The sequence below is a fragment of the Sturnira hondurensis genome, unplaced genomic scaffold, assembly GCF_014824575.4.
Source record: "Sturnira hondurensis isolate 20B ecotype Veracruz unplaced genomic scaffold, ASM1482457v3 Scaffold0018323, whole genome shotgun sequence".
NCBI lineage: Eukaryota > Metazoa > Chordata > Mammalia > Chiroptera > Phyllostomidae > Sturnira > Sturnira hondurensis.
In genome coordinates, this window is record NW_028090954.1 from 51,754 (window position 1) to 68,967 (window position 17,214).

At 44.0% G+C, this 17,214-nt stretch overlaps 1 protein-coding gene across 1 annotated transcript; it reads left to right on the forward strand.

Annotated features, from left to right (window-relative positions):
* Positions 1–1,254: 1,254 nt before the first annotated feature.
* LOC119002900 (cytochrome P450 4A11-like) lies at positions 1,255–17,214 on the forward strand. The gene is given in 8 exon segments (XM_037068986.1): positions 1,255–1,494; positions 5,503–5,656; positions 6,327–6,386; positions 6,857–6,984; positions 7,974–8,098; positions 16,208–16,362; positions 16,809–16,915; positions 17,002–17,214. Coding segments are annotated over 8 exon segments (1,119 nt in total). The 5' UTR covers positions 1,255–1,299; the 3' UTR covers positions 17,197–17,214.

The window sequence follows — 17,214 nt, forward strand, 5'->3', positions numbered from 1 at the left end:
TGCTGAGCCAAGTAAAGGAGAGTCAGGGTCCAAGGGTCCCTGGGGTTAGAGGCAGAAAGGTGGAAAATAACCACAGAACTGGGTGGAGGTTGGGAGGAATGAGTGTCAAAGGTGACATGGTCTGGTTTTGGTCTGGACAGGAACCCAGAATGTAGGGGAGAAAGTAGACAACTCGTGTTGTGTGAGGGGTCACCTGTGGCAAGGTAGGGCAGGAAAGGAGGGTTTTGGAGAGTAAGAGTGTAGACAGGTGAAGGAGCAGGTCAGGAGGAAGTGGGGCACCTTAGAAGGCTGGTTGCCAAGAATTTTTCCAAATATATTTTGTTTTAGTATCCAAATTATGGGCCTTGGATTTCATATTGGGGGAGAGGATCTTAAAACAAGTGAGGGAAACACATTAACTTCCCCACACCTTTCTCTTGTGCAGATGATCTCCATGATGGTTTCAGTGCCCATCTTGCTCTCTTGTCTCTCCACATCACGAACTCCTATTCATTCCTGAAAACCCCATTCTCTTCCTTTAGTTTTCTCCTCCTCTGGGTAGACCTACCCTACTGTTCATTCCTCCAGTAAAGGCCTTATCATATTTTATTGTACTGTTTTCTGACCTTATGTCCTAGATGCGTACTCTAAGAAATACCTGTCTAGTGACTGGCTGAATGAATGAATGAATGAATGAGCATTCCTATGACAGTCTTGGAAAAAAGATTATTTTCCACCTACAAAAGGAGAAACTGAGGCTGAGTGAGTATCAGTTGCTGACTTCATATGCAGTAGGCATAACTGAAAGGTGGACTAGACAAGTATAACAAAACTTCTGATGTAGGTAGGCAGGCAGTTTTGGAGACAACAGAGAAGGATCCTAACCCCAACCCAAACTCTCAAAGACCACTTTCCCTATCTGTAACTACTTTGTATTTCTGGAATAAAAATAATAAGGAAATAACCACACCTAGAACATTTGGTGAACTGACTGTGATTTCTCGAACTCAGAATTAATGTGTATTTTGCTTGCAGCTGTGTCATGACCCCCAGCTGGCTGGCACATAATAGGTACTCATTGCACATTTTTTAGGAAACTGATGAGTGGAAAGTGGAAATGTACAAAACCACTGTCACTGTCAGCTAAAGAAGATTTTCTTCCTATTCCCCAAGGTGGAGCCAGCACAGTTAGTCAACTCTGGTGTCTCTAAGCTCTGCCCTCACCTTTCACCCTCCACCTCCCCACACGTGGGAGGGACAATACTTTCAGATTGGCCTGATGTGCTCAGAGACAGTCAGCCATCCAGAAGCCATTGCACCATGAGTGTGTCTGTGCTGAGCCCCACCAGAGCCCTGGGCAGCATCTCTGGGCTCCTTCAGGTGGCCTCCTTACTAGGTCTGGTTCTGCTGCTGCTCAAGGCAGCCCAGCTCTACCTGCGCAGACAGTGGCTACTCAGAGCCCTCCAGCAGTTCCCGAGCCCTCCTTCCCACTGGCTCTTTGGGCACCAGCAAGAGGTAAGAAAGTGGGACAGGGGAGTGGGAAGGCAAGGAGGCCAGGGGATTGCCAAGCACAGTAATGGTCAGCAAGTCTGTGGGACAAGTCTGCCCTCTTCTTCTTATATGAGGAGCATGTGGTCATGGGGGCAAAACCCAGTTTACCCCTCAGGTGATGGCTCCTCATCCCATGTGCTGCTGTGCTCAGTCTGTCAGATCGCCCTTCCTTAGGTAGAACTTCAGGCTATTTTGGCAGCCCAGCACTTTGAGGACAATGACTGTTCCTTAGTCTCTCTGCTACAGCATCACAGAACAGAACTTCTAGGTGCTTCCCTGCCTGTGTCTACTCATTTCCATCCCCTCCATCAGGCCCTAAGCTTCCTGGGTCATAAACATGAGCCTCATGGATCCCTGCCTGTGGGGGTTCACAGTCTGTGGAGACAATAGACAGGAATTTAAAGAAGCTGTCAGGTCACAAGAAGAGAGGTTCACCCACAGGGTGGCTGTGGGTAAGATCAGGAGTAGGAGACCCACCAGGTTGGTTGGCCTGCAATTCTGAGACTTTTCAGACTAGTAATGGCAGTGCTAAAACCTTGATAAGGTACTGACACATATGAGCAGGAAGGCTTCCAGAATGGTCCAAGGTAAGGAGTACTGGCATTTGGGTTGCACCAGTAAAAAGAATCTCTTTCCCTCCCAGCTCTCATTCCCCAAACCCCTGCCCTGTGAGCTCCTTTTGGCTAAGGATATCGTACCTCTTTCTGAACACTCAGATCCAGCACAGTGCCTTACACAAAAGGGATGCTTGACTCATGGAGTAACAGGAAAGAAGCAGCTTACAGGTTGTGTGACAGACAGTGCTACCCAGCCTACTCTGTTTGCACTAGTCACCCGGGGAAGGGTGCAGAGCAAGGTGAGGGGCCAGCATGGTGGGAGACTAACCTAGGGTTTGTGGATTGAACAAGCCTGACAAGAAAAAGAGGACAAGTGATTATCAGCAGAGTGGAGCCAAAAATGGGAACTCTCCATGTCAACCACAGAGAGACAGCCAAAGCCCAGTTTATTCTTGCAAATGAGGTACTAACCACTTCCAGATTGTTTGTTGATTTGGAGAAACTGTGATGTGTGTGGATGCAGTTCTCACCTTTCTGAGGTGGGATTTGATAGAAGGCACCACTCCACTTCCCTCCTGTGACTGTCCCGTGACACTGAGGGTCTTAGATGACATATAGACTCAGAAACAGAGTATTTATATATTTATATAACAAATACATTTCATGCAGCCACATTTTCCTTGCTTTTATAATACTGCCTGAGATTTTCATGTATTCAATACCTCTGTTATTGGCTAAGTCATGAATAGAGTGCCAGATGTTCCATCCACACTGAAGCTAATCTTTTAGACTAGATGATGTCTGACAAGGTGGGCAGTTAACATATGGGCCCTGTTGCCGAGACACCTAGATTCATATCCCAGCTCTACCACATACTTCAAATGCCTCCTCTACCACTCCTAATCTGTAACTTGTGGATGATAATGATACTTATAGCACACAAACGAGTTATTAAAATGTTGGTATTGTGCAAGGCAAAGATCAAGGGCCACCATTACACTCTCTCTAATTGTATGACAACCATGTTGAAGGTACAAACTCTCTGCTTTAAATAGAATCCAATAGAAACCATAGAAAAGGAAATAAATGTCTCTGGGATTCAAACAACCGTAACTGCCCCATTTCCTTCCGTGTCCTCCCACCAACACATGCATACCTGCCATGCCAGCAGAGCCCACATCTCACTATTGCTTGTGTGGCTAAATCATAACCTGTCCACCTACACCCTTTGTATATCCCTTTGGAAAAGTTGATGTGTGCCTGTAGTTCCTAAGATCAGCCAGATAAGGACAAGTAAAGGACCACCTGTGTGGAGTGGCTGAAGCCTGGCAGCCAGAGGGACACTGGGTATTTGCCTACAGGTTTCTGACCCTGCTGCCATGGACACCACCCCTCTACAAGAGTCTCTACTGGCTCTGGCCACAGACACTCAGGGACACAGAGGAGTCCCAACTGGTGGACAGGAGGGCACACAGACTAGCGAATGCCCAAATGGGCTAGAGAGAAGAATGGAAAAGCAGAACAAAGTGTAGCTCCTCGAGGCTCCCAAAGGAATCTAAGGACAGTGCCCAGAAGCAGAATTCTTGGGGAGCTTGAGTACCAAGAAATTAGAAAGACATGCTACTGTGCTGAAGGACACAGTTTCCTCCCGACCTGCACCAACACTCAAAAATAAGCTCTATGAGAGCAAAGACCTCCAGCAACTAGGATGATGATTCACCCAAAGTGCTCAATACATACTTATGAAATAAGTGAATGGATGAATCCATCTACTCATCTACTCACTTGTGCATTTGTTCATCACTATAGAGGTAACCTTTTGGGATGTCTTTGCAGCCTAACATCTCTGATAATTTTTCCCCACAAAGGGTAGGCACCTAAATACCCTATACAACCCCAGCCACAGTTGATTGTAGCAGGTAAACACCTTAGCCATATTACAATTGCATCTTTAATAGGATTCTTAAGTGTCCCTCACACACGACAAGTGGTAGAATGGTGCCAATCGGGAAGAATACAAGTGCTCTTTCCTCCACGTACCCTCAGCTCCAGGAAGACAGGGATTGTTGTCTGTTTATCTGTGACCAGACTGCCAGCTTCTAGAAATTGTCAGGTAGACCCCAGTAGACACTTGGTAAGAGAATGAAAGCACGTATGTGCAGAGAGGAAGAATGAGAGACTCAGTCCTGGCCACTCCTCTCCAGTTCCCAGTCTGCACCTCCCACACCATGGCTGCCTCCTGCCCTATGCCCTGTGAAACACCATGGAGCCCTCAACCTTCTCTTGGTTCCTTTTCTCTTTTTTACATTGCTTTAGATTATATCTGTCACTTGTAACAAGAATTTTAAACAAGACTCACTCACTCACTCTCCTACACAGGCTCATTCATTCCTTCTCACACTTTTTTATTCTTGTAAAAATAAGCCATAATTGCTAAAAGCCATTCTCGAAGAACACAGATTACAGGTATTAAAGGTAAGTTTACGAACATGGGGCCCAGCAATTTGAACATTGAGTTGAGATATGATAGTACAGACACCCAGGTTACTATGGGAACACTGGGGTCAGTGGGCTTGGGTGTAAATGGACTCACCGGGACATTGCCTTCAAGGTTTCCTTATTCTTCAGTGAAACAGGAGAATATAATAATCTGCCCACACTCACGGGTATGCCCTGATCATCACACAATCATACTGCTTTGTTAGGGTGCTTAACAAATAGGGTGGTGAAACAGCAAAATTGAGTGTCTCACAGTTCTAGAGACTAGAAGTTCAAAATCAAGATGTTTGTAGGGTTGGCACCTTCTCAAGACTGTGAAGGAACCATGTGCTCAAGGGCTCTCTCTTTGGCTAGTAAACCACAATCTTCTCCACATGTCTCTTCATATCATCTTTTCTCTGTGAGTGACAGTTCCCCTCTCTGTGCTTCCCCTTCTTCATAAACACATTTATAGTGGATCAGGGCTCACTCTAATGACCTCACTTTAACTTAATTACTACTAAAAAGTCGTATCTTGAAAGAAAGTCACATTCTGAGGTACTAGGGATTAATCCTTTCAAATATGAATTTGAAAGGGACAAAATTCAACAAGTAACACAAGCATAAGTCTGGGGAAAAGGCATGTGCACTATTCAATCTGTAACTGAATGTTTATCAAACACGTACTGTGTGTAAGTGTCTAAGGGCAGTTCCGAGTGAGGGCTCAATCAGAAGCCAGAATCTGACCTTAGATCAATTCTTGATGAAGAGCAAGAATCCACATCACAGTCTGGTTCACTAGAGCCAGTTCCAAGCTCCTAATCACAGCTAATAGATCCAGAATTTTGTCCCTCTAGCTGTTTTACCCTTCACCACCACTCCAAGCACTAGACCTAAAGAGAAAGGTTTTGTTGATTTGTCTTTCCCTTGCTTATAGTTCCAGAATGACCAGGAGTTACCACAGATTCTAAAAAGGGTAGAGACATTTCCATGTGCCTGTCCTCGCTGGATGTGGGGAAGCCAGGTCACATTCCTGGTTTATGACCCTGACTACATGAAGGTGATCCTAGGAAGATCAGGTGAGAGTGAAACCTGAATTGTGCCTGGAGCAGCTCTTCCCTCTGTCTTGTGAACTTCCACTGGAGAGTTCAGTTCTGCCAGAATTCTCGAAACCCTCTACCAACCACTCTCCCAGACCACAAGCCAGCTTAAGGTCAACCATATCTGCTATAACTGCATACTTAAACAGTATGCTGGGCCAATATCCCTTCTATGTTCTTTATTTTTTGTTGTTTCCTTCTTTCCTTTCTTCATTCTATCATTTTTTCCTTCTGTTTCTTTCTTTCTCCTTTAATCAGATTGTGATGATCTGTTATGTAAATTCCCCAGATCTGAAGGACAATTCCTATCAACACTGACTTTGGTTTCACACTTCTAATTGTTGCCTGTCCTGGAGACGTGAAGCTCCCAGAAACTGCAGGAAGGGGATAGACTGCTGTGTTTTCTGTGGCACTGAATACAGTGCTTATGTTTCTGGCTGATTGAGCATCCTAATTCTGTGGGCATTCTGCTGCTGGGACACTGTGTCTGCCTTCCTGAGCTCACAGCAACTTTTGGGACAGAGAGCCTTGGAGATGGGAGACAAACCTGAGATAAACTGCCAGCTGACAATCTTGGGAAAGGAGAACAACCCATGGTCTGGACCACAGCTGCCTCCTGGGGGTGTCCTGTCTTGTTTGAACCCCTCCAGTTTCCTCTAATGCCTTTTATTACTTTCAGACCCAAAGAACCATATGTACAGATTCTTGGCTCCGTGGATTGGTAAGTATGTCTAAGCAGTACTGTGGGGTCCACCTGCCTTACCAAGAGCTATCTCTTTGACTCACAGAGAACAACAGGTAACCGGCACCTGGTTACCACTACCCTCATCTCTGAATTAAGCCTTATTTCTCTTCTAATAAAACCTCACTGCTTCCAGGTCATGGTGAGAGCCCCTCTGAAACTCAGCTTTTTCCCATCACCTCTCAGTGCTTTCCAATGTTCTCAGAGTGACATTTACTTACAAACTTCTATTACCAGCCCCCCTACTCTATCTCACCCTTTAACTCACAGCTGTCATAGTAATACCCCATGTACCTTCCACTTTGGGAAATTCACATTCCTGAAATACACTGGCCTTTCCTTCCTTTGCCCATGATGTACTTTTCCTGACATCCCTGGTTCCTTCCAAAATGTCCCCAGCCATCCTTCTGATTCCATCTCCCCATCCCTACACACCTATCTGTGGCCAGGGTATGGTTTGCTTCTGTTGAATGGACAGACCTAGCTCCAGCACCGGCGGATGCTAACCCCAGCCTTCCACTATGACATCCTGAAGCCCTACCTGGGGATCATGGCTGACTCTGTCCGAGTGATGCTGGTAAGTCCATCCCTCTCTCATCTCCACACACTCACTCATGACACAACTCGCATGGTCCATTCTAGAATATATGGAGCCTTGGGACATCCATCAGATAGAGCAAACCAGAATAACTCAGCCAGTCAAAACTTACCATGTGACAGACCACCCCAAAGTGGATGGGACAGCAGGTACCTAGGTATCAGCTTGAATCCACATGAATTTGGCCATTGCCAAGGGAAAGGAAGGTCATAGAAGGAACAGATCCACTCACCTCTCACCTCCACATCTTCAGCACAGTGGGCTAGAGGAACAGTCCTTCCTCTTGATAATAAGACACACCACCACTAGCACACCTGAGCAGTGACAGCTTCAGTGACAGGATGGCCATCCCAGGAGGACATTCAGGTGGACTCTGGCTTGGAGCACAGGCTTCAACATGAAATTGAGTCACTGTGTGGAAGGGAATGGAGATTACATCCTCACTCACAGAGCCAGGTCCTGCCATCACATCACCTGTTATCTGGTCTCTGATCTCAACAGCTATGCTCATTTGATGAATGAAAGAGTTAAAGTCCCTGGTGTCCCTTCCTTAGGAGTTCTAGTACTGGTCACTTAGGCTTCCTCTTGCATTGACATATTTGCTACGTAGAGTTAAAGGGCACCTGGTGTCCCTCAGTTCTAGCTTAACCCCACACAAAATCCCCTCTTGGTCCCCTGAGAAACAAAGTTTTCTGGTCTGCTTAAAGGTGATTACCATAATTTATTTCTAAATTTCAAAAATATTTCAAGCCATTATGAGAAAATGTCTTTAATTTTATAATCGAAGGTTGTGAGAATATAGCTCGAACTTTATCATCATTTGCTTTACAGTCTAAATGTGCTATAATGCCTCTGTTCTGGAAAGTGAGGGATACCAAACAGGTGTCTGGAGAGACAGAGGCAAACTAGCTTTGTCAGCTGAGGCTCTGGAGCAATAGACTTGGGTCAATGTTCCTCTCCCACTACAGGACAAATGGGAGGAGCTCATTAGCCAGAACTCCCGTCTGGAAATCTTTGAACACGTCTCTTTGATGACCCTAGACACCATCATGAAGTGTGCCTTTAGCCAGCAAGACAGCATCCAGAAACACAGGTCTGTGATGATCCTGCAGCTGCAGGGTTTTTGTTTCTATCAACTGATATGGACTCAGTGGAGAGGCAGTTCAGGCAGAAGCGAGACTTACCAGCTCAAAAAGCAAGAATCTGTCCAGAGCTGCTGATCATGGACAAATTGCAGTCCAGAGCAAAGGTTGACTCATCCACAGACCCCTGATCCCTGACACAGGCTCATTCCTGTTGGTTCATATCACTTCTTTGTTTGTTTGTTTTTTTAATTATATTATTGTTGTTCAATTACAGTTGTGTGCATTTCCCCGCCCCCCCACCACACTCCACCACCCCAGCCAAATCCAACTCCCTCCCTTACTTCCACCCTCCCCTTTGGTTCTGTCCATGTGTCCTTTATAGTAGTTCCTAAAATCCCTTCCCCCCACTAGCCACTCCCCACTCTCTACTGGTTACTGTCATATTGTTCTTAATTTCTATGTCTCTGGTTATATTTTGCTTGCTTTTTTTCTTTTGTTCATTATGTTCCAGTTAAAGGTAAGATCATATGGTATTTATCCTTCACTGCCTGGCTTATTTTACTTAGCATAATATTCCCCAGTTCCATCCATGCTGTTGCAAAGGGTAGAAGTTCCCTCTTTCTTTCTGTTGCATAGAATTCCATTGTGTAAATGTAACATGGTTTTTTGATTCATTCATTTACTGAGGGGCACTTAGGTTGCTTACAGCACTTGGCTATTGTAAATTGTGCTGCTATGAACATTGGGTGCATAGGTTCTTTTGGATTGGTATTTCAGCATTCTTATGATATAATCACAGCAGTGGAATTGCTGGGTCAAAAGGTAGTTTCATTTTTAGTTTTCTGAGGAAATTCCATACTGTTTTTCACATTGACTGTGCCAGTCTGCTTTCCCACCAAGAGTGCACTAGGGTTCCTTTTTCTCCACATGCTCTACAACACTTCTTTTTTGATTTGTTGATGATGGCCATTCTGACCTGTGTGAGGTGGTATCTCATTGTGGTTTTAATTTGCATCTCTCTGATGGCTAGTGATGCTGAGCACCTTTTTATATGCCTCTGGGCCCTTTGTAGATCCTCCTTGGGTAAGTGTCTGTTCAAGTCTTTTGCCCATGTTTAATTGGGTTTTTGTCTTCTTTAATGAGGTCATGTGAGTTCTTCATATATTTTGGAGATCAAACATTTGTCCTGGGTATCAGTGGCAAATAAGTTTTTTCATATAGTTGGTTCTCTTTTCATTCTATAGCAGTTTTCTTTAGCCATGCAGGAGCTTTTTTAATTTGATGAGGTCCCATTTTTTTATTATTTCCTTTATGTCCCTTGCTTTAGGGGACATATCAGTGAAGATGTTGCTGCATTGAATGTCTGAAATGTTCCTGTTGTTTTCTTCTAGGACATTCATGGTGTCATGACTTATATTTAAGTCTTTTATTCATCTTGACTTTATTTTTGTGTATGGTGTAAGTTGGTGATCGAGTTTCTTTTTTTTTTTTTATGCATCTGTCCAGATCTCCCAACACCATTTGTTGAAGAGGCTATTTTTATTCCATTTTATGCTACTTCCTTCTTTGTCAAATATTGATTGATCATAGAGACTTGGGTTTATTCCTGGGATCTCTGTTCTGTTCCATTGGTCTATGTGTCTGTTCTTATGCCAGTACCGGGCTGTTTTGATTACAGTGGCCTTGGAATATACTTTGATGTCAGATATTGTGATCCCTCCTACTTTGTTCTTCTTTCTCAAAATTCCTGTAGCTACTCAGGCTCATTTATGGTTTCATATAAATTTCTGAAATGTTTGTTCTGTGTCTGTGAAATATGTCATTGGTACTTTAATAGGAATTGCTTTGAATCTATAAATCATTTTGGGTAGTATGGACATTTTGATGATGTTAATTATTCCAGTCCATGAGCATGGTACATGCTTTTACTTGTTTGTATCTTGCTTAATTTCTTTCTTCAGTGTTGTGTAGTTTTCTGAGTAAGGTCTTTTACCTCCCTGGTTAGGTTTATTCTTAGGTACTGTTTTTTCTTGTTGCTATATCAAATGGGATTTTTTTCTGGTTTCTGTTTCTGATATTTCATTGTTTGGTGAATGCCTTTGATTTCTGAATATTGACTTTGTATCCTACTGTTTTGCCAAATTCACTTATTAGGTTGAGTAGGTTCTTGGGTGGATTCTATAACATTTTCTATGTACACTATGATGTCGTTTGCAAACAATGACAGTTTTGCTTCCTCCTATCCAATTTGGATGCCTTTCATTTCTCTTTGTTGTTAGATTGCTCTGGCTAGGACTTCCAATACTATGTTGAATAAAAGTGGTGAAAGTGGGCATCCTGTCTTCTTCTTGATCTTAGTGGGGAAGCTCTAAGTTTTTGCCTATTGAGTTTAATGTTGGCTGTAGGTATCTCATATAAGGTCTTTATTATGTTGAGGAATGCTCACTCTATTCCCACTTTGCTAAGTGTTTTTAACATTAATAGGTGCTGTAGCTTATGAAACACTTTTTCGATATCTATTGATATGATCATGTGATTTTTGTCTTTGATTTTGTTTGTATGATGTATTATGTTTATTAGGTTGTGAATATTGTCCCATCCTTGCATTCCTGGAATGTATCCCACTTGATCATGGTTAATGATCTTTATGATGTATTGCTAGATGCAGTTTGCCAATTGAGAAGTTTAGTGTCTGTGTTCATAAGCGATATTTGCCTGAAGTTTTGTTTCTGTGCTATATGTTTATCTGGTTTGGGATTAAGACAATGCTGGCTTCATAAAAAGAGTTTGGGAGTGTTCCATTTCTTGAATTTTTGGAATAATCTGTGAAAGATAGGGTTTGGCTCCTCTTAAAATGCTTTGTAAAATTTTCCTGTGAAACTGTCTTGTCCAGGACTTTTCTGTGTTGGAATCTTTTTGATTACTGGTTCAATTTCATCAGCAGTTATTGGTCTGTTCGGGCTTTCTGCTTCTTCTTCATTGAGTTTTGGAAGATTATATTTTTCTAGAAATATGTCTATTTCACCTAGGTTTTAAATTTCTTGGCATATAGTTCTTCACAGCAATTTCTTACAATCCTAAGTATTTCTGTGTATCATTGTAATTTCTCCTCTTTCATTTCTGATTGTGTTTATTTGGATCCTCTCTCCTTTTTTTCCTTAATGAGTCTGCTTAAAGCCTTGTCAATTTTGCTTATCTTTTCAAAGAACCAACTCCTGAATTTATTGATCCTTATAATTGTGCTTTTGGTCTCTATGTCATTTAATTCTGCTCTGATCTTGGTTATTTCCTTTCTTCTGCTTGCTCTGGGCTGTCTTTATTGGTATTGCTCAAGTTCTCATGTGCATTGAGTTAGGTCATTTATTTGAAATATTTCTGTCTTTTTTGGGGTAGGCCTGTATCACTATGAACTTCTCTCTTGAGATTGCCTTCACTGTGTCCCATCAGTTTCAGATTATTGTGAATTCATTTTCATTTGTTTCCAGAAAGTTTTTGATTTCTTCCTTAATTTCATTCTCGACCCATTCATTGCTTAATAACATGCTATTCAATCTCCATGATTTTGAGTGCTTTGGGGGTTTTTTCTTGAGGTTGATTTCTAGTTTCAGTCCCTTGCAGTTGGAGAAAATCCTTGACATGGTCTCAATTTTTTTGAACTCGTTGAGGCTTGTTTTGTGTCCTATCATGTGGTCTATCTTTGAAAATAATCAATGTGCATTTGGAAATAATATGTATTTTGCTTCTTTGGGAGGAAAAGCTCTCTATATATATATCAGTTAAGTCCTTGTGATCTAGAACATTGTTCAATGCCACAATATCTTTGTTGATATCTTGTTGGAAGATCTGTTCATTTTTGACAGTGGGGTGTTAAAATCTCCTACTATAATTGTGTTGCTGTCAATATCTTTCTTGAAGTACTCCAAGATTTTCTTTATGTATTTGGGATCTCCTATGCTGGATGCATATATATTTACAATATTTATGTCTTCTTGATGGATTCTTCCCTTGAGTATTGTGAAGTGACCTTCTGCATCTTTTTTATGGCTCTTTTTTTGAAGTCTATTTTGTCTGATATGAATATTGCTATGCTGGCTTCTTTTCCCTGTCTATTTGCTTGGAATATTTGTTTCCGGCCCTTCACTTCAGCCTGTGTAACTCTTTTGTCCTGAGGTGGGTATCTTGTAGGCAGCATATATGTGGGTCATGCTTTCTTACCCATTCATCTATTCTATGTATTTTGATTTGGGGCATTTAATGTACTTTGCTTAAGGTTGTTATTGATAGGTACTTACTCATTGCCATTTTTTACATACCTGTGTTCGTCTCTCTGTCACTGTTTTTCTCCCTGTTCTTCAAGAAGACTTCGTAGCATCTCTTGCAGAGCTGGTTTGGAGGAAGTATATTCTTTGAGGCTTCTTTTGTTTGGGAAACTCCTTATTTGCCTTTCCATTTTAATTGAGAGCCTTGTTGGAAAGAGTAGTCTTTTTTTAAAAGATTTTATTTATTTATCTTAGAGGGGAAAGGAAGGAGAGAGAGAAAGAAATATCAATGTATGGTTGCCTCTCGTGCGTTCCCTGCTGGGAACCCGGAACTGGCCTGCAACCCAGGCATGTTCTGACTGGGAATTGAATCACAATTGTGTGGTTCACAGGCCGGCGCTCAATCCACTGAGCTACACCAGCCAGGGTGGAAAGAGTAGTCTTGGTTGCAGGCCCTTGGTTTTCATTACTTGGAATATTTCTTGCCATTCCCTTCTGGCTTGGAAGTTTCCATTGAGAAGTCAGTGGCTAGTCTTATCAGGGCTCCCTTGTATTACCTTCCTGTTTCTTCCTTCCTGCCTTTAAGATTCTCTCTTTGTCTTGAGATTTTGCCATTTGAATTATGATGTGTCTTGAAGCAGGCCTCTTTGGGCTCATCTTGACTGGCATTCCCTGTGTTTCCTGCATTTGTGTGACTTTTTCTCTCATCAAATCAGGGAAGTCTCCCAGCATTACTCTTTCAAACAATTTTCTATCCTTTGCCTTTCTTCTTCTCTTTCTGGTATCCCCATTATAGGAATATTATTATTTTTCATGTTGTTTTACATTTCCCTTAACTCCTCCTCATTCTTTCTGACTCTCTTTTCCTTTTCTTGCTATTTCTGGGTGCTTTTCTCTCCCTTATCCTCCAGCTTGCTGATCGGATCCTCTGCTTTACCGAGCCTGCTTTAGATTCCTTCTACTGTGTTCTTCAATTCAGAAATTGTATTCTTCATTTCCTCTTGGTCCTTGTGGATAGTCCCTATTTCTCTTTTCATGTTGCTATAGTTTGCAGTGAATTCCTTGTATTTTCCGTATAGTTTTTGCTAATTCTCTGTGAGCTCATTCAACTTCCCTAAAACCCTTCCTTTGAGGTCAATATCTGATAGTTGAGTTGCCTCTATTTTATTTCACCTTGTTTTCTGAGGCTTCCTCCTTTTCTTTAATTTGTGATTGTTCCTTTGTCTTCCCATTGTTTGTGAGACTCTTCTTGTAGCGTCTCCTTCTTAAATTGATCTGTTCTGGATCCTTAGGTTTGTGGTGTGAACTTCTGCGGTAGAAGACCTGTGAGATCCAGTGATGCAGTCTCCTTGATCTCCTGAGCTTGCTGGTCTTTGGCTGTTGTTTATGTTGGCTCTCTGTATATCTTTGCATTTTGATTGTTGTTGGGTGTTTTTTTTGTAGATCCTTCCCTTCAACTGGTAAACTGAGGGTCACTCCATCCACCACAACTTGTATTCTGTCGTACAGGTGTGGAGAGTTTGACAGTTGTGGACAACTGTATGGAACAGCAGTTATTTACAATAGTAATGGAGCAACAATCATATGATAGAATCTATGTTATCTGAATAACAAGAATAGGACGTGCAGGACCTAGAGTAGTGTGCAATTGGAACCCAAGTCAAGTGAGAGACAGAAAATTAGAAATACACTACGAAAGAGCAAACAAGGCAGACCAGTCAAATCATGCAATAAAAAAGAAACCAAGTGAATAAAACTAAAAAGGAAGAAAAAATATTGAAAATAATACTAATAAGCCCTGGCTGGCGTACCTCAGTGGATTGAGCGCGGGCCTGCGAACCACACGATCGCGGTTTGATTCCCAGTCAGGGCACATGCCTGGGTTGCAGGCCAGTTCCCAGCAGGGAACTCACAAGAGGCAACCATACATTGATGCTTCTCTCCTTCCCTTCCCCTCTAAAGATGAATAAATAAAATATTTTTTAAAAAGAAAATAATACTAATAAAAGATGTACATATAAGGAAAAATAATAATACAAATATACAATAACTTGCAACTTCTCTGGGGTAGCAAAGTCAAATTTTTCTTACTGTCTCAGTTGGGATGTCCCCTCTTTCAGTCTAACTCTGGTTCTTTCACTGTTCCAGGTTTTATTCTCTCACTTGTGAGAATAATAAACAAGAAAGGAAAGAGGGAAGGAGGAAGGGAGGAAGAAAAAGGGAAAGAAAGGAAGAATTTTGAAAAAGGAAGAAGGAAGAAAAAAAATTTAAAGCCTCCTGCTGGCTTTAAACAAGCCAAGACAGTTCTGCTGGTCTTCCTGGCTGCATCAGGCTGAAGGGGGATTGGTTTCCCTTTTCTCCTTCCCTGTGGTTTTGCAGGAATGGAGGCCAGACCTGAGCCACACTCTTTGCAGTTGTCCAGCCTCCAACCCAGTTCCTCAGTTCACTGCCAGGGTCCCCAGTGCCCCTCTGAGCCTGGCCTACGCCTTCAGTCCACCAGTTGTGTTGTCTTTGAAGTGCACCAATTAGGGGCAACTCACACACCACCTTCTCACTCTTTGCTATCTAAATGCTAGGGACTCTCAGAAACTCTTCAGGGTACTTCAGCCCCCACACTGCATTAAGTCTCTCTGGGAATAGCTGACTCCTTGAGCCCTGCTGCTCCCCTCTGCAGAGGTGCCTCCATCTTCCTCTTAGAGCCAGTTGGTTCTGCAGGGTGGAGGCTGTGGCCATGGCTGCCATTGAGAATGCTGGTACAGGTTGATGGGGTGGGGCACAAGGTAACTCTGGGCAGCAGGGTCAGGCTTGCTCATTCTTGGGCTGCGGGAATGAGGTCTAGGCCTCTGCTGTTCCAGCTGAAACAGAGTCACCTGGTGGTAGTGTTGAGCACATGCCAGCCTCCAATGCTATGGTGGCAGCTGCAATGGCACGGGAGGTGGCTGGGTTGGTGGTGCACCACTGGGTTCACAGGCACAGTTGGGTGCCCTTAGTCACTGCAGCTGGGGGTAGGAATATAGTTGGCATCCTGACAGCAGGGATGGGCCCACATGTGAGGCTGCAGAGGCCACAGGGGTACAGCCAGGGTAGCCACAGGTGGCTACAGTGGGATAATTCCCTAAGCAGCCACTGAGTGCTTCTTTTTTTCTCTTTCTTTTTGAAAAATTCTTCCTATTCAACTCCCCCACTCTAAACAAGCACCTGGCCTCCCACACAGCCCAACTCTCCAACCAGAATGGGGACTACCTGGGTCAGGGGCCATCATGGACCAACTCTCCCCTGCCGACATGCACAGTTTCAGTGGTTGTACACTGCCCCTCAGTGTTTGCCAATTCGTCCCTATTCCCCCTAGCAACTTCAAGCATCCATGTCTATCCTGGTGCTGCTCAAATCTTGTTTGGCAGGAAAGGGAGCCATTGGCTGACTCTCTCCCAAGACTCCTGCACCAGACCCAGTGGGCGCCAGGCCTGGAGATGCAGCTGCCTTCTTCCCCGTGCTGGTACCAGAAACCTTACTACCCAAAGCACTCTCCTTAGCATCTGGTTTTTGAATGTCCTCTACACATTAGCCTCCAATCTTCCTCTCTGCTGGGATACCATTGGCTGTTCAATCTGTTCCTCAGATCAGCTAGGTTTTCCATTTCTGCACAGGGGGAAGTGGACTCTGTTCCCACCTAACTCTCCACTATCTTCTCTCCTTGTTCATGTCTCTTGTAAAGGACTGAGGGTCCCAAGGGCCAGAAGACAGAAGCAGTGAATGCCTCAGTGCTACCTGTCCCCATTGTTTGCAGAAACTCCCACCTAGAACCCCAAGGACAGAGGCCTCTCAATACCCTAGCCTTTTCTGTATCTTCTCCCTCAGAAACTGCCAGTGGTACCTCCAGACCATTGAAGACTTGAAAAACCTCTTTTTTTCTCGAGTGAGGAGTTTCTTCCACCAGAATGACATCATCTATGGGCTGACTCCTGAGGGCCGCTGGAACCACAGGGCCTGCCAGCTTGCCCATCAGCACACAGGTTGGATCCACCTCCTGGGCTGCTCCTGTCCCTCATCAGGCACATGCCAAAGGGACTGGCCCTGACCCTCAAGAAGAGACCACTTGTGCTCTTCCAGAGATGCAACACACCCACACCGGGTACTCTCCTGGTTCATGGCTTGGGAACCGAGGTGGATGCCAGGGTTTGTGCTGGGATTGACCTGTGTCACCATCCTGGTAATGTCACCCCCTGCAAGTGGCATTCAAGCAGACCCTACTCCATGGGTGTGCTGTTGAGCAGAGCCCTGACTTCCAATCACTTGGTGATGGAGCTCTCCCTCCTGATGTGCACCTCACTCCCACAGTCATTCTGATTCATGGGACCCCGAATGGAACAAGGCTGGGGGCAGGCGGGTCTTGTGTTAGCTGCTCTTTCTGGACACCTAAAGCCCTGAGCTCTGCCTGGGATCCACTGTTCTGGGACAGAGCAAGTGATCAACTTGAGGAAGGCACATCTGCAAGAGGAGGGAGAAATGGAGGAGGTCAGGAGAAAGAGGCACTTGGACTTCCTGGACATCCTCCTCTTTGCCAGAGTGAGTGTCTGTGGGAGGGGCCAGAGATTTCATGCAGAGGAGCAGAAGAAGGAACTAACCCTGCACTCTCTCTGTGCCTTCCCCAGATGGAGAATGGGAGCTGCTTGCCTGACAAGGACCTCCGTGCCAAGGTGGACACATTCATGTTCGAGGGCCATGACACCACAGCCAGTGGCATCTCCTGGATCCTCTATTCTCTGGCTGCACACCCTGAGCATCAGCACAGGTGCCGCAAGGAGATCCAGAGCCTCCTGGGAGATGGCACCTCCATCACCTGGTGAGCACTCAGGAGATGGGAG